This window comes from Podarcis bocagei (assembly GCF_964188305.1).
Source record: "Podarcis bocagei genome assembly, chromosome: 11".
Lineage (NCBI taxonomy): Eukaryota > Metazoa > Chordata > Lepidosauria > Squamata > Lacertidae > Podarcis > Podarcis bocagei.
The window spans coordinates 55549607-55573009 of NC_138136.1; the positions used below are offsets into that span (position 1 = coordinate 55549607).

Sequence of the window (23403 nt, forward strand, 5' to 3'; positions counted from 1 at the left end):
AAGCCAGTGGTCTAGTTCTAATTATACATAACATTTATGAATTTAACATACAATCTTGGCACAACAACAAAAGTAAACTACAAAATCCACATGGAAAGCTTGTGGTATAATCAGAAATATGTATCTTTCTAGAATCCTTTGGCAGTGTGGGGTTCCACGGCAGAAGAGATTGTGCAGAAAGGGTTTCCTGAAGGTAGATGATCTGAAAACTGCAATCATGTCCTACTTGTGAGCATCTGTGATACCTGGCTGGTAACTGTCAAAAGACAGAATGGTGAGATAAATGAACCATTAGTCTGAGTCAGCATGGGTATTCTTAAAAGTTCTTCCATTCATTAGGTTTGCATCCATAACCAAACACACCACAGTTAGAAAATTGCTTTGGTCTTGTGTGCTTTGGAAATTGTCTCATTCTGTTGTTGATTTCAATTTGATGGGCATGTTTGATGCCTTCAGCACCACCTTCGAAATCACAAATCTCCTAAGGGCTGATTTGCAGTGATCATAGAATAGTTTACAGGTTACTGTGAGCACTGAGATCATTCCTTTGTTACTCTCTCCCCCAGCTCAAGCAAAAGTGGCAAACCATGATCTCTGGCTTTAACATTACATCCAAACGAGGGCTGTGGTTTGCTTCAGTCCAAACAGATCACTGTTGGTAAGCCAAGAGCAGACCTTGGCTCTACATCATGGTTTGTTTGGAGTGAAACAAACCACAATCCCGGGTTCAGGTGTAACACTAAACCAGGAGTCGTGGTTTTTTGCTCCTGCTGGTGCCGAGGGAATAGTCAAGTGGGAGCCATCTGGGCGCTCACGGTTAACCATGGTGCACAAATGCAGTCAGGTACATTTGCCACCAGGAGTGGACACTGGTTTCTGAAAAGGCAAATGGTGCGAAGGGGAGGTATAAGTTTGTATACTTGTAGACATACATTGGGCGTTCTCATTGACTCTCTGCAGATTCCACCATATATAAGGGAGTAGATGTGCTTGCTTCCTAAAGTGTGAATGGTCTGTAAGTGATGATAGCTTTGGGAAAGTAACTTAGATCTATGTCATCAGAGCTCAGATGGTCACTTGCATTCATTTGGAAACCAGGCTGAGGCTTTTAGCCTTTTTGCAGAACAGCGCATGCTTAAATCAAAAAGCATAGAGGTCCCACAGTTGTTCATGTTTGTTTCCTTACACCCTAATGGGGTAAACGTCACCCCTCGCTTGGAAGCATCAGTGGACTTCATTATACAGATCCTTTTTCACCTGCTGACAGTTTGGTGCTGATGAGCATGCCTGTGAAAGATTGCACATCGAAATTCCTAACTAGCTCCGGGTGTTTATGCTGCAAGTATACTTGTCTATTCAGAAGTAAGCCCTATAAAAAATAAGCCCCATACTGCTTGTTATTTTTATTAGATAGAGTGGTCAGGCCACTGGCAAAATGGTGGTTAATAAGACTCACCTGACCGGGTTGTTGTCAGGATCACACATGTGAAGTGTTTTGACCATTTCAAAGAGAAATATTATTGTTAAGTATTATTGTTAGATGGAAAGCAGCTTTGAGAAAAAAACTCTGGTCTGTGTGAACCACATTGGCAGTTGATACAAAGAGCAGAGGTGCCAGAATCCACTTGGTCGGAAGAAGACAATTGATGTCAAGGTAACTAGCTAGATGCTCCAGGAAAGCTCACAGGTAGACTGTGGTTCTGTTTTATGCTCTGGTAGTTTGAAGCATGCCATCTCTGAACATAAGAGCATGCATTTCTGAAAACCATGATCAGAACCAATCAATAGGCCTATCTTCCGTATCACTTTAAAAAAAAAACATTTTATGTTAGATCCCATCTCAATATCCTGTGGCAATGAATTCCATTGGCTAATTATCCATTGTGCAAGGAATTGCTTGGTCATAAACCATGTGCCCATTTGCTTCACTGGAAAACATTTTTGAGTCCATGTAATTTTTCCAACCTGTTCCATCCCCACCACAATTCCACAGCCAAGTGTCTCCTCCAGGCTGCCATATTTTCTCTCTCACTTAAACCAAAAGTCCCTGGCATCCCTTTTATGTACCTCTTCCAGCTCCGTTCTACTTTATTTTGTCTTCCATTGTGCCTGCATTTAGTGTGTGTGTGTGTGTGTTTGATTGATTTTGAAAATTGCCTTTCGGATTTTATATTGTTTGCTTCCTTGGGCAATGCCCCCTGTATGGAAGTCTAAATAGCTAGTTTGCTGATGGGAAATGGAGGATAAGAAACGGTTGCCATGTCTGTCTCGCCAGTGTGCTGCATACTCTAGTTATCTCACATTGGTTCCCAGTACGTTTCTGAGCACAATTCAAAGTGTTGGTGTTGACCTTTAAAGTCCTAAATGGCCTTGGCCCAGTATACCTGAAAGAGCGTCTCCACCCTCATCATTCTACCCGGACACTAAGGTCCAGCTCCGAGGGCCTTCTGGCGGTTCCCTCACTGTGAGAAGCCAAGTTACAGGAAACCAGGCAGAGGGCCTTCTCGGTAGTGGCACCCACCCTGTGGAACGCCCTCCCACCAGATGTCAAAGAGAAGAACAACTACCAGACTTTTAGAAGACATCTGAAGGCAGCCCTGTTTAGGGAAGCTTTTAATGTTTGATGCATTACTGTATTCTAATATTTTTGTTTGAAGCCGCCCAGAGTGGCTGGGGAAGCCCAGCCAGATGGGTGGGGTATAAATAAATTATATTATTATTATTATTATTATTATTATTATTATTATTATTATTATTATTATTACACAGGTTTGATGCCGGCTATCCTATGCTTGCGAGCACCTTTCTGTAGCAACCAAGCCAGTAAGAAAAGGCCTTAGTGGCAACTTGACCTGAATATAGTACAGATACTGCAGTCTAGACAGAACCTGACTTTGTCACGGTAGCTCAGACTGCTGGGGGTTTAACCCACTTTGTAGGGACAGCAGTTCCTGATCGTTCTTTCTCCCTCCCTCCCTCTCTCCTAGTCTAGCCTGGCGTGGCAAACTAGGTCAGGGGACGAAACAGCTTCAGCAGCAGCAGTTCAAGCAAGTGCACAAAGAAGCAAGAGACTCTGTTGCTGCTGCAGACTCTCTTTAAAGTTTCCTGCTCTTCTTCTAGTTCACACAGTGAATTGTTGCTACGCACGCAAACTCCCTCTTAACTTTTAAAACTGAAGGTTGTTTCTTATTTGAAAGAAAGGAATTCCCCCTCTCCCTTCTGCAGCCTGCTTCCCAGGAATGTTGGGAAGATTGATTAGCTTCATCAACGTAATGTACTATCTTAATTGTTAAGTGTTATTAATTATCTAAGAAAGGTAGGAGACCCAGAGGAGGTGGGTGGCCGGGCGAAAGGAGAGCGCTTTATTTTTATTTTTTTGCAGGGTGTGTGTCCAGATAAGCAGCATGCGGAGCTAGTCTAAATAGCCTTCTCTGTTGCTTTTGGCTATTAGCTTTCATTCTTGACTTTGGGGGTCACTTGGGTTTCTATCTGGAGAGTTGGGGGCAGGGAGAGAGAGGGAGGCAGGACTGCTAGGCAATGGTTTTGTAGAGTTGGCTGTGAGAGAGAGAGAGCTTTTGTTGCCTGCGCTTAGGCACAGAAGTGATTAGATTATGAAGGCAGACAGAAGTAATGATTAACTTTTTCAGTCTGCATGCTGTCTCCAGACTGGCGCTCTGTGTTGTTTTCCCCCCTAAGTAGGCCCTGGCCCTGAGTCGACAGGGTATTAGGTTGTAAAGAAAGGCAGAAGGGAATGAAAGCCAGGGGGAGGAGGGAGGGGAAGAAGCGAAAAGGGGGAAGGAGGAAGGCTGGCGCTTTTCTTCCATCGGATCCGGGAATGGAATTTATTGGCTGGAATGCAGTAAACGTTCAACATGCCAAACCTCTCCCCCCATCTAAACAGTTTTCATAATTGTTATTGGGGGGGGGGGATCTGGGCTGGATGAGAACGGAGGGAGCATGAAAAGAACTTTTTGTTTCCAAACTCATATATATATATATTTGCTGCTTATGTTTATGCTTAAGGAACATTTTCTTTCACTCTCTAGGAAAATAACTGCTTTAGCCTTTTGGCTAAAAAAAAAAAAAGATGCCTTAAGTTTCGCTTTTTGCAGGCTGAGAACATTTGATCCGAGTGTTGCCGCTGAGAAGGGATTCCTTTCTTCTGCCTTCTCTCGATTTCTCCCTCTCTCCCATTAGTAGATTTGCAGAAAGTGTAGTGGATTTGCATGGAATGTAACCAGGCATTCAGCAGAGGACGAAAAAAGGCAAAAACTCCAAATGCTGCTGGAGTGTTTAGTGTCAAATTGGTATACTGTACTGTACAGTACTGGCTTATATTTAATGATGCTGCTGTTGTTGTTTTGGAATTTGCAAAGTTTCTTAACATAGCTGTGCAGGAAGGGGGGGGAGCAACAAAACCTAACAAGCTATCACATGCAAAAAAGAAAGAACCACCCCAGATGGGTGGTCAGTTTCAGTGAAATCAGATGTAGATATTCCAGGGGGTTTTTTTGGTTCAGATGCCACATTGGTCACAAAAGTAGACCTCCCCAGAACCCAGTGATGCCCAAACTTGGCCCTCCAGCTGTTTTGGGACTACGACTCCCATCATCCCTAGCTAACAGGACCAGTGGTCAGGGATGATGGGAACTGTAGTCCCAAAAACAGCTGGAGGGCCAAGTTTTGGCCATCACTGCCATAACCCATTCAGTGTAGGACGTGAATTGGCTCTCCGTGTGAAAAAGGAGATGGCACATATTTAAGTTTTTGTGAATGAGAGAAAAGACTAATCTACTATAGGGTGGGGGGAGAATACAAATTTGGTTTAATACTCCCGCTGTTGTTTATAGAACACAAGTTTTGAATGAAAAGCGCCCTATTTTTCGATCAACGCAGAAGATACTTGGATTTATACAGGAGAATCTGCCTCGGCGCTGGCACTGGAGAGGGTTATTATTAATTTGTGAAGCTGTTTTGAAATAGGTGTGGAAGTCCTTTTATACGGGGATTGGGGTTACACGTTGGTTCTTGCTAGCACCTAGGCGGTCTTTATGCTTGCAGGTCAAGGTATTATACTGACAGATCCTGAGCATGACCAGTCTAAGCCAACATGGCCATTGATCAAGGATGATGGGAGCTTGACCTGTAAGGCCAGAGGTTTCACAGCAGTTTTGCTACAGTGCAGGGTGCAAAGGCAGGACATTTTGGGCCAGTACGATGAGACTGAAAATAGTATGTTGTGCTTTTCCTGCCTCCCCACTCTCTGGGTCAGCCTAGCCCACCTCACAGGGTTGCTGTGAGGATAAACAAAACCTGTGCACTCTCCAAAAATGCAGTTGAGATTTTTTAACAATAATGACTCCTTTCTGGAGCCAGAGAGGGAGGGGAAGGGGAAAAAAAACAACAAGAAGAGAGCTTTGGGGGATATTTAAGTAGAAGGAGAGAAGAGACACCAAGGAGGAAATAAGGTTTTTGAAATTAAAACTTCAAAAATAATTAGGCTGGGCTTCATACCAAACAACAGCAAAGAGGGCCATTTACTGTAAATATTATGAATGGATTTGGCTGAGTTTCTCGATCCACGCCCTTCTAAGACTCCTTTTTCTTCTGAGCTAAGTAGAAACTCTGCCTTCAGACACCACAGAACTCTATAATTTGCATGGCTGATGAGGCCTGTTGCCTGGGACAGAGGAGGATGGAGACAGCTGGCTTTAGTCTAACCACCAGAGACAGCCAGGCCAAGCCTCCTTGGCGTGTGTGTGTGTGTGTGTGTGTGTGTGTGTGTGTGTGTGTTTTCCCCTAGCTGTAAAGCATACTCATTCGAGGACTCGGTGGCTTCTGCCTCCTGGCTTTTAAAAGAAAATACAATTAGGCTTTAAAAAGGAATCCCCCCCCCCCCCGGCACCGCTCCATCTTTCGTCTTCTTCCTCTTCGGATCGTTTCGTAGCAATCGTAATTGATTACTTGTCATAATTAGACAGCAGCAGTGACTAATGAAGCATTTATGAATCAATGTATGTTTGCTTTCCAAAGACCCCTTTTAAAATGCTAGGAAATGTAGGTCTTTCTGTGCTACGATCCCTCTCTAACGATAGGACACACAAATTTTGGCTGGGGCGGGACGTGCATTACGTTCTTGCAGCCCATGGCGCCATTCACACATTCGGCAATATGGGTACCTTTAAGGTGTGGCGAGGCAGTCAGGTCACTGGCGCATCTAACTTGGTATTTTCTACATTGCATGCGCTTCCACTGTGCTGCACATGGATGCTTCTGACACTGATGCAATGTCTAAATGCAACACATACACACGCACATTCATTTTCATACACAAAGCTTAACTTTCATTATTCTTTAGCTGGGGAGGAGAGATTGGAGGAGAGCACCACTTAGACATTATTTCTCAAAGCTGATTATTTTGGGTGGTGGGTGGGCTACTTGAGAATTACTTGAAAATTGTCTAGGGCGACCCCCCCCCCCCTAAAGTGGGTTGAATACGGTGTGGGAGAACACACACACTAATGTGAAACACTGCGTCATGTCAAGTAGGAGGTTGAGATCCGTCAAGTGGAATGTCATTCACAAGTTACAAGTGGCAGCCCCCACCCAGGGATAAGAGAGGGTGGTGGTTTCAAGTAGACTTAGAAGTCCATATTTAGCCTGGAGGTTCATAAATCACACATTTTTGGAGTTATGTAAACCACTAACTTGAATGCACCATCCACTCAGGTGGTCAGGAGATCATGGGATTGTGAGGATGAAATGGGGAGGCGGAGAATCATGTAATTTCCTTGGAAATTAAGGGGGTGTAGGAATGTAATAAATAATAATAATAATCTGGGTGGCTTGGGGGAATGGAAGTCGTTAAACAGGTGTGTATGCATGTTCCCAAACTGCTCTCTACAGAGACATTGTAGGGAGGGATGTTTCAGTGAAACAGGAGACACTTCTGAGCAAGACAGGTTGTTTGATAGTGGAAATGGCCGTCTTGGGAGGTGATGGGATCTCCTTCGCTGGAAATATTTAAGCAGAGAGTAGGCCATCTGTCAGTGTTGCTACAATCACATCCTGCTTTGTAGAGCCAGCTTTCAGCAAGGGGGCTGGAATGGATGACCTTGCAGGATCCCTTCCAACGCTAAAATGCTATGAATTAACAACTTGGAGCTTGCTCTAAGTAAGTAGAGTCTTGCTCCCTCCAGAAGCCAAATTCTGACCCACATTTCCATTGTTATATATGGAATACCTTTATTCCATTTGCTGCTGTGTCCAAGCATGGTCTGAAGAAGAAGAGAGAATGAACATTACATCAGCAGAAACTTAAAAAGGATGGGGATGATTTTCAGAAACTTCATATGCTTTAGCTTATAGGGTTACTTAGAGTAATAACTGCCTAATTAGCCACAGACACAAATTTATGCTCTGTTCTGGGGATTAAAGGCCCCATAAGCACCCATTGACGCTGTGGAGTGTAATGGCTCCTAAAGAGATGGCGTGCTTTGTCAATAGGTAAAGGTAAAGGGACCCCTGACCGTTAGGTCCAGTCACGGACGACTCTGGAGTTGCGGCACTCATCTCACTTTACTGGCCAAGGGAGCTTCCGGGTCATGTGGCCAGCATGACTAAGCCGCTTCTGGCGAACCAGAGCAGTGCACAGAAATGCCGTTTACCTTCCCGCCAGAGTGGTACCTATTTATCTACTTGCACTTTGACATGCTTTCAAACTGCTAGGTTGGCAGGAGCAGGGACCGAGCATCGAGAGCTCACCCCGTCGCGGGGATTCAAACCACCAACCTTCTGATCAGCAAGCCATAGGCTCTGTGGTTTAGACCACAGTGCGTCCCACTTTGTCTAATCCACAGATTAAGAACTCCCTTAAATATTTGTAACATCACTGCCGGGTTGGGTCTTTGCAGCCTAGAGATCCAGAAGTTTTGTACAATTAGTGGTAGTACAGTGGTACCTCGGGTTACATACGCTTCAGGTTACATACGCTTCAGGTTACAGACTCCACTAACCCAGAAATATTACCTCGGGTTAAGAACTTTGCTTCAGGATGAGAACAGAAATCGCGTGGTGATGGCGCGGCAGCAGCAGGAGGCCCCATTAGCTAAAGTGGTTCTTCAGGTTAAGAACAGTTTCAGGTTAAGAACTGACCTCCGGAACGAATTAAGTACTTAACCCGAGGTACCACTGTATTCAGATAGTCCATGGTCAATCCTAGAAGGCATTTCTTATGTGGAATGACTCTTAGAAGAGTGTGCAAGTTATGCTCTAACTTAGTTATTCAATAACTATTAAGAGATCCTTTGCTTAGTAAACCTAGACTTAGAACATATGGTGAACCCAAGGATTCTAGTACTGTACAGCATTTTGAGCAAGAATCAGGGCTATGTGGTCCACAAGAAAGTGAATGAACAGCGGTTGTTTGGTGGCCCTCCCTACTTTCTGCACAGCAGTGGTTCTAAACAGTGGCAATATTTCATCTGAGCAGGCTGTGAGGAGTAAGATGGATGGCATCTGGGAAATGTCCTGAACTTGTCACTGATGGTGGCATTAGTTTAATACACAGGCCCTTCTAAACTGAAGAACTTGATCTCCTGGGGGCATATATTGTTCTGTTCTCTGTTGGCATACCTAGGAGCCGGACAGAATGGTGAATGCAACAGGGAAATGTGATTATATTGAACTGTGTGAAACGAGCTTGCAATTTACATGCGGACGTAAGAGAATATAAGTGATGCAAGGATCCACAAATGCACTTAATAGTACGCCATCTTTTCTTCCTTCCATGCCTGGGGAAGTGCAAGGCGTGACTTGAGGTGTGTGGTGGAATCGCAGAGCCTCTCCCTTATGTTGCACTGAACCTTGGGGAGAACTTGGGCAGTCCTGAGACACTGTGCTGCCTTTTGCGTGTCTGAGACACAGCAGAACCAGACCCAATATTTTAGTGCAGCGCTTCCCAAATTTGGGTCTCCCGACTGTTTTTGGACTACAGTTCCCATTGGTCCTGCTAGCTAGGGATGATGGGAGTTGTAGTCCAATAACAGCTTTAGTATCTAAACAGTTTTAATATATAAAAAAATGTCCAGTAGCACCTTAGAGACCAACCAAGTTTGTTCTTGGTATAAGCTTTTGTGTGCATGCACACTTCTTCAGATACACAAAAGCTTATACCAAGAACAAACTTAGTTGGTCTCTAAGGTGCTACTGGACAATTTTTTAATATATATTTCGACTGCGTCAGACCAACACGGCTACCTGAATCTAAACAGTTTTAGTGTCTGTTGCTGGGATAGCTAGCCTTGTAGTTGCACATCCTGTGGGTTTTTTTTACGTTTTTGTGAATCTCCCTTGTACTAGTTACTGGAGGGATGCCTTTGGCCATCTCTCGGTTGCAGAAGGAACACTTGGTTAGGGAAGTAAAAGTGGCTCGGAAGTTCTTTTGATGAGTTCATTACCTTTAAGCCAGCTTGGCTGTGTAGCGTTCCTGATAACGTAAGCCTTGTCCTTTTATTCTTAGTTTGCGTTATGTTATCTAGGTGCATTTGCAATACTATATTTACTAAGAGATTCCTAGACGTTGCCTCTGTGGGCTAGGCATTGCTTCAGCTTTTTCTCATGTGACATATCTGTTCACACTTTCCCTTGACTGCATTTGCTCACCAATGTCTTGCTTGATGTGCTGAGCCCAAAAGTGGATCCAGAACTGTTCTGTGTACCTCTAACTATTTTTTTTAATTAACTTGGAGTGGGGCCTCTGGGGGCATATATTAGCATTTCAAAACCTATCTGCAATTATATTAATAATTAACTGCAACCAGAAATCCCTTTGAATCTGTTCTTGGCGATTAAGTTGGGAATTCTTTACTACAGCTACAGGGGAGTAAATTCAGGGATTCAGTAGAACCTCAGCCTTCTCCAGACCTAGCGTCTTCCAGATGCTTCGTACTACAACACCCATCAGCCCCAACAATTAGCCATACTGGCTAGGACTGATGGGAGTTGTAGTCCAAAACACACCAGGATGGGGTGTCTCTACTGTCCGAGATACCTTTATTATCACAGAGTTTTATACTTTTATGGCTAGCTATAGATACAATGGACCCACAGAAATTATATATGTTTTTACTCTATTGGTAACTTCTAGAAAAATTAATTTTTCTCTATTTCTTCAATTTGTTTTCAGTCTCTTAATATTGGGACTGCTTATTCTTTAACCTCTTGCAGTGAGTGCAGAAGTAAGCCTGGGGCGCATATTTACATCTTAGGTTAGGACACTTAATCACAGTTTTCAGACTAACTGGTCTTGATAATCTCAAGGCTGCTGTGGATGCGCATTGTTTGAACACGCCACTGTGGAAGTGTACAACTCCTGTTGTATGCACAAGAACAATTCAGGATTGGCTTCAAGAGGAAATGCTTCTTTCCAATTTAATAGGTGGCTATGCAGAGCACTGACTGGCGAGCGCTTGTAACGTCACTGCTCCATCTCATCTGCAGAGCAGTTTCACAACTCCTTTTAATGGCTGTTATTTTCTGTTTAAGTAAAATGGTGACGATTTAAATTAATAAATAAATAAATTAAATTAATAAACATTTTAAAAAATTTTAAAGGCATGCAGCCCACCTTAATATTGTGTGTGCTATGTCTGTCGAATGGGTTGCAAAGGTGAGGAAGTGGGGTTTTTTACCCTTGATGCTGGCAATCTCAGAACTAATAAGACTCTGCTACAGATTGAATGCAGCACGAACGGGCAAACAGTAGCTTGTCACCTGCCTCATTCATGAAAATGATAAGCAAATTACGCTAATTGCATGCAGCTGAAAATGCAAATGAGCTTTGATTCTCTTATCTCATGATATATTACTAATCTGGCCTTTGGTTCTGAACGAATTGCCCAACCATGGCACTGAATAATGAGACCATCTGCACGGTTGGCTCCCCAGGGACAGCTGGAACTACTGCTGGCTGTTCCAGTGCTAAGTCCCATTTTACAGTGAACTGCAACTGGGGAAGCGAGAATTGCAGAGATAAAGGCGCATTGCATGACAATGAGCAGCCAGTGAGTCTTCGATCTGCAGCTCTGGTTGGCCTCACTCGGTCTGCATGCTGATGTGCGCCCAAGTAGCTGCAACCCATGATAACTGACTGCTGGTAAGATTCCTTTGGGTCTGTTGTGGATGCTTAGAGCTCCCAGCGACAAACCAGCCTGAGAAACAACGCAAAGGCAGGCAGTGAGATTGCACGCCACAATCTGATGTTTGTGCTTAATCCACTTCACACTTGTGCAACGCCCGCCAGTTTCCTAACTGCAAAAAAAAGAAAAAAAGATTTACTTTTGAAGTGGATTTGTTGCTCTTAGGGCACCCAGAGTATATCTTAATCCATTTCAGTTGCACAAACCTAAATTTATGGTGTGTGCTTGACTCCTTCCTGCAAAATAGCAAGAGTCTTGGAGGCACACCTCATCTAAAATCTTGGAGAGTGCATGATCTTGAGCAGGGGTCAGCAAACTTTTTCAGCAGGGGGCTGGTCCACTGTCCCACAGACCTTGTGGGGGGCCGGACTATATTTTGAAAAATAAATAAATAAACAAATTCCCTTGCCCCACAAATAACCCAGAGATGCCTTTTAAATAAAAGCACACATTCTACTCATGTAAAAATGCCAGGCAGGCCCCACAAATAACCCATGGGTGCATTTTAAATAAAAGGATGCATTCTACTCATGTAAACACGCTGATTCCCAGACCGTTTGCGGGCAGGATTGAGAAGGCGATTGGGCCTGATCCAGCCCCCAGGCCTTAGTTTGCCTACCCATGATCTTGAGATGGCAGTGCAAGTGGCCATTCACATTGGGCGGAAGTCACCATATTTTTCGCTCTATAACACGCACCCGACCATAACACGCACGTAGTTTTTAGAGGAGGAAAATCCGTAGGCATGCCACCCGTAGGCATTCCCTCCATAACATGCACAGACATTTCCCCTTACTTTCTAGGAGGAAAAAAGTGAGTGTTATGGTGCAGAAAATACGGTACCACTTGATCAAGGATCATAATGCACCCATCCAGTAGCTCCACATCACTGTTTGTGTGTGTGCGCGCGCATGCATGTACGCCCGCCACCCATGTAGGAAATTTGGCGTTCAAGGAGGTCACTGAAACCTGCCTGTGTGGTGAGTTCTTAGCTGTAAGGGACATATAAATGGAGAAGTCTCTCTGTCTGGCACACACAAACACCAGAGCGAGAGAGAGGAGCCTGCAATTTATCTAGGCTCAGCAATTAACATAATCTGAAAACTTCTCTTTAACTGACGTCTGTCTGAAAATTGCTGGGTGGACTGGCGGGGCCAAGGAGATGAAAGGGAAAGAATGCCGTCTGAGGGATTTTCTTTCATGAAATAGGGGAGCTACAGAAAGAAAGGTCCTTCTCCGCAGATACACAGATAGAGATGTTCACACACAGACATTCCCTGCCTCTCTGCCTTTGGTTCTCGCTTTGCTTTTTCCTTTCATGAAAGCATTCTCAAAACCCAAACCCAACCCCCTTTAACCTGGGAAATAGTTCTGTACCCTTTCTATTTTTTTTTTTATTTCTGTATAAAAAGAAATATACATCCCCTTTGTTATTCTGCACCGACGACTACATTTGAAGTAGTTCTGGAGAGTTTAGGTTAAAGGTAATTTGATATGAGCGTTCTTCGCCTATCCCTCCAGCCCTTTTCAACCCCCTCCCCTTAACTCGGCTTCTCTCCCCCCACATTTTCGGTGCCAGGTTTCAGTGGGATAGTTTTATTGAAACAAAGAATTGTGAGGCACAGAAAAGGGGACTGTTGGAGGCGGCCGGGTGGGGGGGTGGGCAAAGAGCCGAAAGACAAAATCAAGGCCTACCTCGAAAATACGGGCAGCCCATCCCACAGGCCTGAGCGGTTTAAGGGAGAGGGTCTTCGCCCCCTGGTCCCCAGGGATGGGCTGTAAATTTTATCTTTCTAATTCCCAAAACACTGCCTCCCCTCTCTTTTTTTATAAATAGAAGCTGCCTCAAGCTACCAAGGAAATATTTTCCTAGCCGGCATTTAAAGGAGGAAATTGCACAACACTGTTCCCTCCCTCTAAATGTGGCTGTTGGTTCTTTTTTTTTTAAGTATTGCAAACTGAATATACCGCTCTCTGATCAGGGGAGGGCTGGCTTTAAGGAGTTGGAAGTGGGCGCAGAAAATGGAGCTGCAGAACGATGTGCTTTTGGCTCGGTTGATAGGTTTCCTCGATGGCGTAGATGCCAGCTTGAAAACCGCTCCCCCGACATCGCCAGCTCAGTGTAGGAAAACGTGGTCTCGCAGGGATCCTTCCCGGGAAATAGTCAAGAGGAACATTCAGAGTCTGAGCATTGGTCCATTCTAGCTCAAGACTGTCTACTTGGACTGGCAGCAGCGGTTCAGGCTAGGGGCGTTCCCAGCCCTCCCTGGAGAGTGCAGGGATTGAACCTGGCACCTTCTGCATGGCGAGCAAAAGCTCTACCACCGAGCTACAGCTCTTTCCTGCCTCTCACGGTTGGGTTTGCCTCCATGGTTTGGTTTTCTTGGCAACGTGGGAGCCACAACTGAGGAGAAGCATCAGCTCTGCTCATGTTGACGTCCGAGGCAGGTCTTCCTCGTACCACCCTTATTTATTGTTTAATGTTGTTGGCCTCCAAGGTGAAAACGGCAAAGCACCATAGATCCTAAATATTTGATTAGGGCATAAATTCTGTTTTATAGTATTCTCAGCTTGCTTCTACAGTGTGGCTACAGGGCCACAGGCTTCTATGCGCACGGCACTGTAAGCATTGGTGATGGTAGACTTGAGTTTGCACCTAGGGAGGCTGCACAACTGGGTTACCGCCCTGAACTGGCAACCTGCTCCACTGCACGCATGGAGCTGGGACACCCAATTCAATTTAGCGCGCACATTTTCTCGGTAGTCCATGCATCTAAGCAACCTGTGGATTTGCCACACCTTTCTCTGAACGGAAGCGGGCAGCCCGTTGGCACAGATACTCTGCAGTGTGCGTAGGATTGATCAGGCAAAATAAGCAAAGTGCAAATGCCACACTAAACTGTGGTAGAGGGTGATTTTGGAGCAAAATGTTCACATGCTCCTGACTGCTGTTTTAGCACCCAGGGATGTTAATGGCAGGTTCGTGAGGACTCTGGTGGAAATATTCTTGTGAGACAACCCCCCCCCCCGGCCTGCTCTCCCCATTTTCTGTCCCTTTTATTAAAAGGAAACTTTGCATAGGGTTAATAGTTCCCAGGCCTTCGTAGGTCTGTAAATAGCGTTGTGGAATTTCTGGGTAATCAGAACAGAGCCGATGCGCTCTGCAAGTTGCCTAGCACTTTGAAAGAGGGATTTGGAGTCAAGGCTCCCCTCCAGCACCCTGGTGATAATTGCCTCCTTTACCCTGTTTAGCAATAGAGGCAGAGTTGAGAAAGAGAGGGAAGCAGATTTCCCCACCCCACCCCCTTCCCCACCCCTCCACCCCACTGCATTTTTTTGCTAACAAATGCAAGACTTCCGGTCTCCACCCCTGCTACCACAAACCACAGTCTAACTGCAATTCAATCAGATTTATAGCTCATCTGACGTCTGCATCCTTGAGCATTTATGACCAGCGATCTGGCTATAGGCTTAAATAAGGCCCGTAAATTATAGCAGATGATCTTGCCCTACCTCCCCAGTCTGGATGGAGCTATGGTTAACTCTCCTTTTATGTCTTTCTCCCTCCCTCCAAGACGAGAGGAAAATTTATTATATGAAACAAAGCTAGAGATTGGCTTTTAAGAACAGGATGATGTACGCGGCGGGTTAGTCTGTGCGATCCCTCGCTGTCAGCCCTGCTTACCCACATTTGACATCACGAAAGATGTCTGCGGCTGATTAGCAGGTCTTTGGTATTATGTTATCTGCCATTGATTTGCCGTTGGCTTAAACTGAATGACTGTGTTCACGACCTGAAGGCTGCAGCCAGGCTGCAGGGTGGGGGCGAGGATAAATCAGTTACGGGATATGCAAGGTGGCACGTTGTGCTGTAGTTTTAAAGTTTCTTCAGCCAGTTCCTTTACCACAACATGATTTTTTGGCCCGATTCTGGAATAATCTAGACCAGTGTTTCCCCAAACTTGGTGGGTCTCCAGCGGTTTTTGGACTACAACTCCCATCATCCCTAGCTAGCAAGACCAGTGGTCAGGGATGATGGGAATTGTAGTCTGGAGATCCAGGCTTGGGAAAACACTGGTCTAGACCATAGCTGTCAACGTTTCCCTTTTTAAAAGGGAAATTCCCTTATTCCGAATAGGATTCCTCGCAAGAAAAGGGAAAAGTTGACAGCTATGGTCTAAACAGTGGGGAATGGAACCAGGGTAGGAGGAATAGCAAGAGGAGCAGCAGTGATTAGTCCCAGATACTTCGCTTTTTAAAAGTTCTGCAGTTTACCACCAGACCTAGGTTTGCGGAAAGCGTTTTGGTCATAGGGAGCCTGGTTCAGCTCTCCACGAATCCATTCATTCATACTGACTGTTATTGACACAGAAGTGATGCGATGAAGCATCACGTGGCATAGAGAGAGCCCTGCTGGATCGTCCAGCATAGAGTTGGCCAAGGGTCATCTAGTCCAACCCCTGCAATTCAGGAATGTCCCATACAGGGATCGAACCTGCAACCTTGGTGTTACCAGGACCATGCTCTAACCAACTGAGCTATCGTGCTGTTTCTAAACCATGGGCAGCTCAGTGCCTCTGGGAAGCCCACAAGCTGGGCATGGAAGCAGCAGCCATGCCCAACACCTGGCGCCCAGAGGCCTCCTTCTCCGAAGGTGGAGATCTTGTTTAGCTCTTATGACTTCGAACATAGTAACAGCTTTTCACTGAAGGAGGAACGGGAATCCTGAGCTGCAAAAACAGCCAGAAAAGCTTTCCTATAGAAGTCTCCGGCTCTTCTGAACATGTGGGTGTTGCCAAAGGAGCCACAGTCACACCATATGGCAGAAGCACAGTGGCCAGTCAACTGGTGGCAACTTTCCATTCTTGCTGCCACATCAAAATGGTTCCCCGAATCATGTCCTATGTTTGCCCATAACATCAGCCAGGGAGGGATTTGCAGTGCATGCATTCTAGCCACATCGAACTCTTTTCCTTCTTGCTGTCTACAGGATCCAATTATAATCCAGAGACTCTTACTTACGTGTATTGGGGGGGGGAATAGTTCTCTCAGAGCCCCCCCCCCAATTTAATGATTTGCAAGCCCAATTCTCTAATGTTTAGCTGCAAACGCAAACTTCTTTGCATTTGGGTTAATTGATTCCATAATAAGACGGTTGCAGAATAAACAAGGAAAATGTTTGGTCTCTGTTGGATTCATGCAAATGAATGTGTGTATTCTGCTTGTAGCTAAAAACACAAATTATCTGGTACACTTAGTGGAAAGGAGGAGGGTTGGTGGGCCTGGGAAGACAAATGAAGGAGCTTCGTAGATCTGTTGTGACTATTTGGGTGGAACCTGCGGCTGAGTTGGCAGAACACATGTTTTGAATGCAGAGGGTTCCAGGTTCAGACCTTGTTAGCCCAAGACTTGTAGCACAGGTACCAGTCAGTACTGAGCCTCGAGTTCATAAGAGAGCTCTATGTATTGATTAAACAACAGGGGGCATGTTCATATTCTGTGTTGTTGTTGTTGTTGATGAAGATGTTGTTTTGTTGTGAGGTTAAACTTTGGTCTCCCATCTTCTCTCCCTCCAGATTCCCACGTTCTGCAAGAGCCAGGGGATCCGTCACACTGGTGCGTGGTTGCATACTGGGAAGAAAAAACACGCGTGGGCCGGCTATATTCTGTCCAAGAACCGTCCCTGGATATCTTCTATGACCTACCTCAGGGGAATGGCTTCTGCCTCGGACAGCTCAACTCGGACAATAAAAGCCAGCTGGTGCAGAAAGTCCGCAGCAAGATTGGCTACGGCATCCAGCTGACCAAGGAGGTCGACGGGGTGTGGGTTTATAACCGCAGCAGTTACCCCATTTTCATCAAGTCGGCCACACTGGACAATCCCGACTCCAGGACGTTGCTAGTGCACAAGGTGTTCCCAGGCTTTTCCATCAAAGCGTTTGACTACGAGAAAGCGTACAGCTTACAGAGGCCCAATGACCACGAATTCATGCAGCAGCCGTGGACTGGCTTCACCGTTCAGATCAGCTTTGTGAAAGGCTGGGGCCAGTGTTATACGAGACAGTTCATCAGCAGTTGCCCTTGCTGGTTGGAGGTTATTTTCAATAACCGATGATGACTCAAGAGACTTAGGCCGGACTCAACAATGACCTTTTATAACTACTTTGCTGCTAAATATCTCCTTCTGAGTGCTTGCTTTTTCATGCAAACTTTTTTTGTTCGTTTGTTTTCTTTTTTGAGAAATAGCTTATGGAAAGATTTCTCTCTCTGTGTTTCTTTTCCTTTTCTTTTTTCCCCCGGTTTTGGTATTTCGATAAGTTTCGTTTCTTCTTTAAAGTGTGAATGACCAATAACTCAGAAGGGGGAAAGGAAGGCACCTGGGAAAGGGCTGGGGTGGGATGGAGTGGAGAAGAGTTTCACTTGAACGTGCTTCATTCATTAGTGGGTCATTTTGTACCCTTTAAGTTATTATTGCCCGAACGTGGTGGGAGGAATTGGACGCAGCTTGGTTTATACATAGCTCCCTCTCGAATTCAAACAGTGGTACAGGTTCCTGCCCCCCTTCCTCACACCCTCTTGGTGAACACACATCAATTTGGAGACCTGTGTTTGCTCCCAGTGTTCTTGCGCACGTGGCTTTTACCCTGCTTGTTTCAGTTGAGGGATCAGATCTACACACATGCACAATGAGGGATACAACGAATGGAAAGGCTGGAGAGCTCCAAACGCACATTGGAGTTACCATGCTTATAGGAAGGAAAGGAGGATAACCTCTTTGGTTTGCCTTGCAAACTCTGTGCTAAACCGTTTGCAGGAGTCTGCCACTGCGCGATGCCTGCGTGCCGATCTCGACGTAACATGCATTTCATTTTGCTGCAGCTTCTGCCCTTTTGTGGCAGGTCAATCCATCTGCTGTTTGTCACAAACACACCAACTCCTTTGCTGGTATGAAGGAAGCCGATCCTCTGCGGCGACGGAAAACCCATTGTGGGTCCCTGGTGCAGAGCGAATGTCCACAGCCCACGTAAAGAAGGCAAGCAGAGTCAGATTAGGGAGCAAATGCAGCCGAGTAAATCTTTTGCCAACAATCTTACAACCTTTTCTTCTCTCTCTCTCTCCCCTTCCTGCCCTCTCCACTGCGGCCATCTGCTGCTTTAACACTTCATGTCTGTGTCATTTGGGGGTGGGGGCGAGAAGCATGGGCTCGGAAGGGCATGCCCATTTTCCCATTGCGCTTAGTGATCATTTGTCTTGCCAGGAAAACAATTAAGGTGCATGGCCTGTGCTTTTCAAATTGATCTGCGATGCAGACTTGTTTGAGACCTTTTTCTTTTTTTTTAATAATAAAAAAAAGACGAAAGGGAATTTCAGTATTTATCCCCTTGTAACCTGCCCTGATCAGGTTTGCAACAGTACTGTTTGCATCCAGAAATTGCAGTCATTCATTTATTTCTTCTTGAATTCATACACTTAGTATGATAATTTTACACTGTTCTTAGCTCAATGAGCATGTTTAGACCTTAACATAAGCTATTTTTCTAAATATAAAAGGTTTAAGTGAACAAGAGAAGCATTCTCATTGGAATTTTAGCATTGAAGTGCTTTGGAAAACAAAAAACAAAACAACAACAAAAAAGAGACTCCTTTAAAAAAAGAAACCCTGAGATTTATTAAAAAAATGTATTTTATGTTATATATAAATATATTATTACTTGTAAATATAAAGACGTTTTATAAGCATCATTATTTATGTATTGTGCAATGTGTATAAACAAGAAATAAGAAAAGATGCACTTTGCTTTAATATAAATGCAAATAACAAAATGCCAAATTAAAAAAAAAAAAAAGATAAGATCACAAGATTGTGGTGTTTTTCTTTCTTCCTCTGGCTGTTATTATCCAGCTGAACGCTTTTCTAAATGAGTAATTTTGGGGGGTTTTAAGTACACTTGATGTGATAACCATGCAAAGCTTGGTTTTTTCAGAGTGAGTTGGGTGTCAGAATTGCAGGGGTGTCTGCATAGCAGAAACTGGTCACTCGGGCAATAAAGTGTAACCCAAATGGGTGGCGCTGTGGGTTAAACCACAGAGCCTAGGGCTTGCCAATCAGAAGGTCAGCGGTTCGAATCCCCGCGACGGGGTGAGCTCCCGTTGCTCGGTCCCTGCTCCTGCCTACCTAGCAGTTCAAAAGCATGTCAAAGTGCAAGTAGATAAATAGGTACCGCTCCAGCGGGAAGGTAAACGGCATTTCTGTGCGCTGCTCTGGTTCACCAGAAGCGGCTTAGTCATGCTGACCACATGACCCGGAAGCTGTACGCCGGCTCCCTCGGCCAATAAAGTGAGATAAGCGCCACAACCCCAGAGTCGGCCATGACTGGACCTAACCGTCAGGGGTCCCTTTACCTTTACCTAATCTTGACAAAGGGAGAAGTCAGAATCGGGACCTTCAAGATAGGTGAACTTGGAAGCTTCCTCATGATGCAGGGGTGAGAATAACACAATGTGCCAGATGTTACATGTAAGATAAGGCTGTCCCATTTCCTGGTTTTTAATAAAATTATTTTAAGCATATAGGGAAGAAAGAATTCCCAGCTCACATTAACAAGAATAAATCTATCAATCCCAATTTATATCTTATCTATCGTATGTTCAAACAGATATCAAAACAAGATTGACGATTTTATGTTCCAGTGTAGAAAAAGGGCAGTTAAGATCTTCAGAAAATTGAAGTACAAGTTTCTCTGCAACCGTAGAGATTCTGGTTGATAATCTAAAACTACACAAATGCAAAAGATTTTCCCAGAGTGAATAGGCGCAACAATCTGGCTCTTCAAGCAAAAGTGGTTTACAGGTCAATAAGAAAACAAGGCAGTTGGTGCCCTCAGTGTTACAATATAAAAATGCATTAAACAAAAGGACAAGTGTTTAGGAAGGGAGGAGGGATGAACCAACTTGTGCACCCGTTCTCAAGGTTACAGCCCTTAAAATGGCCATCTGGGATGGAAAGAGTTTCAGTAGGTGGCAGTTGAGGAACAAGCCAAGGCAGCTGGTCTCTTCCTCACAGCTGATGGAATAAAGAAAAGGTAAAAAGGCAACTCTGGGGTTGTGGTACTCCTCTCGCTTTCAGGCTGAGGGAGCCAGCGCTTGTCCACAGGCAGCCTTCCGGGTCATGTGGCCAGCATGACTAAACCACTTCTGGCGCAACAGGACACCGTGACGGAAACCAGAGCGCACGGAAACGCCATTTACCTTCCTGCCACAGTGGTACCTATTTATCTACTTGCACTGGCATGCTTTCAAACTGCTAGGTTGGCAGGAGCTGGGACAGAGCAGCGGGAGCTCAACCCCGTCGCGGGGATTTGAACCACCAACCTTCTGATCGGCAAGCCCATAGCCATGAGATAAATGGCTAAAATGTGTAAATATATGTATCACATACATGTGTGATGAAACAATGCAGTAGCAATAACTAACAGTACTGTAAATGAGGTCTGCCGGATAGTTCAGTCAGTAGAAAATTATTAATCTCTGGGTCATGAGTTTGAGCCCAACATTGGGCAAAAAGATACCCTTTTGGTTTCTTCCAACTCTACAATTCTTTGCAATATAGTAATATGCAGGAGGGAAATGGATATAATTACATCACGCTGGAGGTGAAGTAGAGGGTATGTTTAAAAGCCCAAGGGATGAAAAGGGGTGCAATGATTTCAGAGCCATAATAACTTTGCTGCATTGCATTGCCTCTTAATATTTTTAAGAGGGGGGTAGCCTTTAATGCAGGGGTAGGCAACCTAAGGCCCGGGGGCTGGATGCGGCCCAATGGCCTTCTCATTCCGGTCCGCGGATGGTCTGGGAATCAGCGTGTTTTTACATGAATAGAACGTGTGCTTTTATTTAAAATGCATCTCTGGGTTATTTGTGGGGCATAGGAATTCGTTCATCCCCCCCCAAAAAAATATATATATATAGTCCAGCCCACCACATGGTCTGAGGGACGGTGGACTGGTCCCCTGCTGAAAAAGTTTGCCACCCATTTGCCCTCATGTTCAAGAAAAACCTGTATCTTGCACAGATGCACTGTTTTTAAAATTATTTCCCATAGTTTCAGTGGCATTGCTACTTGAACCTAGGTTTTTGCTGCAGACATTGACTTTAACAATGCATCACCACCTCCGCATAGCTACTCTGGCGTAGGAATTAGGTGGATGTCAACGAAAACAGTGCAGAGGATGTTAGGCCCCGAGGCAGATCCTCCCAGTGAGGTTCTCTGGGAAGGTAGGGGAGGAGGAGGAGGAGGATGTGCTGGAGATCTTGTTTAAGGTTTGAAGGGAGGTATAATTGCATAAAAGTCTACGAGGAAGACAGACTTGAGCCATAACTTTCCGCTCTGACACTGTCAGTCATAAAAGCAGCGCCTGGAAGAGTTCAAGGGTCGTGAAAACTTTCATCTGAGTCTTACAGTTCAGTTTGTTTTTCTGCCTGCTGGCAAGACTTGAACTATTCAATTATCACGTCACATCTTTCCTATGGCACAATGGCTAGACAAGCCTTTTGTTGCGAGAGAATCAAGCAAAACCCTCGCTTCCCTTCCCTGCCCAGAAAATCTGCACAATTAATACAACATCAAAGGGCTGAAAGAAAAAGAAAGAAAGAAAGAGAAGGAAAGAAAGAGACTTATGATAGATAACAGGTCGAATGCCAAGTTCTTCCCTTACTTAGGGCTGAACCAGCCCAGAGTTCATCAACACCAGGGATTGGGATGTGCAGACAATATTGTTAGCTTTTGCTTAGCAGCTGCCCAGTGTGCAGATGAAGAGTAAGAAAAGGTTCTACAGTGGTACCTCAGGTTAAGAACTTAATTCGTTCAGGAGGTCCATTCTTAACCTGAAACTGTTCTTAACCTGAAGCACCACTTTAGCTAATGGGGCCTCCTGCCGCTGCCACCACACAATTTCTGTTCTCATCCTGAAGCAAAGTTCTTAACCCGAGGTACTATTTCTGGGGGAGCGGAGTCTGTAACCTGAAGCGTCTGTAACCTGAGGTATACTTAAGCAGGAATACTGTATACTTAAGCAGGAATAATCAGATGAACAAATAAAGGATTGTGGACACCTGGCTTGACAGTAGCACATCTGAGAAGGATCTAGGGGTCTTAGTAGACCACAAGATGAGCCATGAGTCAACAGTGTGATGCAGTAGCAGCAAAAAAACAAGTTGCTGCTACCACTGGTGGAGGAAGGGGTGTGCAGTCCACCCCGCGTGTCATTCCTGAGGGGGTGACATCGCACCCCCAACCCCTGGGATGCTCACCACGGGCGCCGCTCCCCCGTGCTTGCTGATCATGGGATGATCAGCAGAAATAGAGTGTCCAGATCATGGGAAGCTCTGCTGCCTTGGTCAGACCCCCACCTGGAGTCCTGCGTTCAGTTCTGAGCACTAGAGTTTAAGTCAGGGGTAGGCAACCTAAGGCCCGGGGGCCAGATGCGGCCCAATTGCCTTCTCAATCCGGCCGGTGTGTTTTTACATGGGTAGAATGTGTCCTTTTATTTAAAATGCATCTCTGGGTTATTTGTGGGGCATAGGAATTCATTCATTATTTCCCCCCCCAAAAAAAAAATATAGTCTGGCCCACCACATGGTCTGAGGGACGGTGGACCGGCCCACAGCTGAAAAAGGTTGCTGACCCCTGGTTTAAGTTGACACGCTGGAACGTGTGCAGAGGAGGGCAACCAAGATGATCAAGGGTCTGGAAACCAAGCCTTATGAAGAACAGTTGAGAGAGTTGGGTATGTTTAGCCTGGAAAAGAGGAGACTGAGAGGAGATAGGATATCTATCTTCAAATATCTCAAGGGCATGGAGGACAGAACAAGTTTGTTTTCTCCAGCTCTGGAGGCCACAACTTGAACCAATAGATTAAAATTACAAGAATGAAGACTTCAACTAAATAATAGGAAGAACTTTCTGATTATTTGAGCTGTTTGACAGTGGAACAGACACCCTTGGAAGGTCAAAATAAAAAAAATCCTTCCAGTAGCACCTTAAAGACCAACTAAGTTAGTTCTTGGTATGAGCTTTCGTGTGCACGCACACTTCTTCAGATACCTTGGAAGGTGTGATCTCGCATTCTTGGAGGTTTTTTAAGCAGAGATTGGATGGCCATCTGCCAGGGATTCTTTAGTTGTGATTCCTGCATCGAAGGTGATT

General features: G+C 45.0%; 1 protein-coding gene across 2 annotated transcripts in view; it reads left to right on the plus strand.

The window, feature by feature from the left end:
* SMAD7 (SMAD family member 7) overlaps positions 1-19028 on the plus strand; it is a 107965-nt gene extending 88937 nt beyond the window's left edge. Inside the window, exon 5 of one of the 2 annotated variants that reach the window (XM_081213034.1) lies at positions 16775-19027. In XM_081213034.1, the coding sequence (XP_081069160.1) occupies positions 16775-17313 (539 nt within the window). In that variant the 3' untranslated portion in view covers positions 17314-19027. Of the gene's footprint in view, positions 1-16774 lie in introns of both variants that reach the window. The other variant, XM_081213033.1, reaches the window with a different exon arrangement.
* The last annotated feature ends 4375 nt before the right edge of the window (positions 19029-23403 follow it).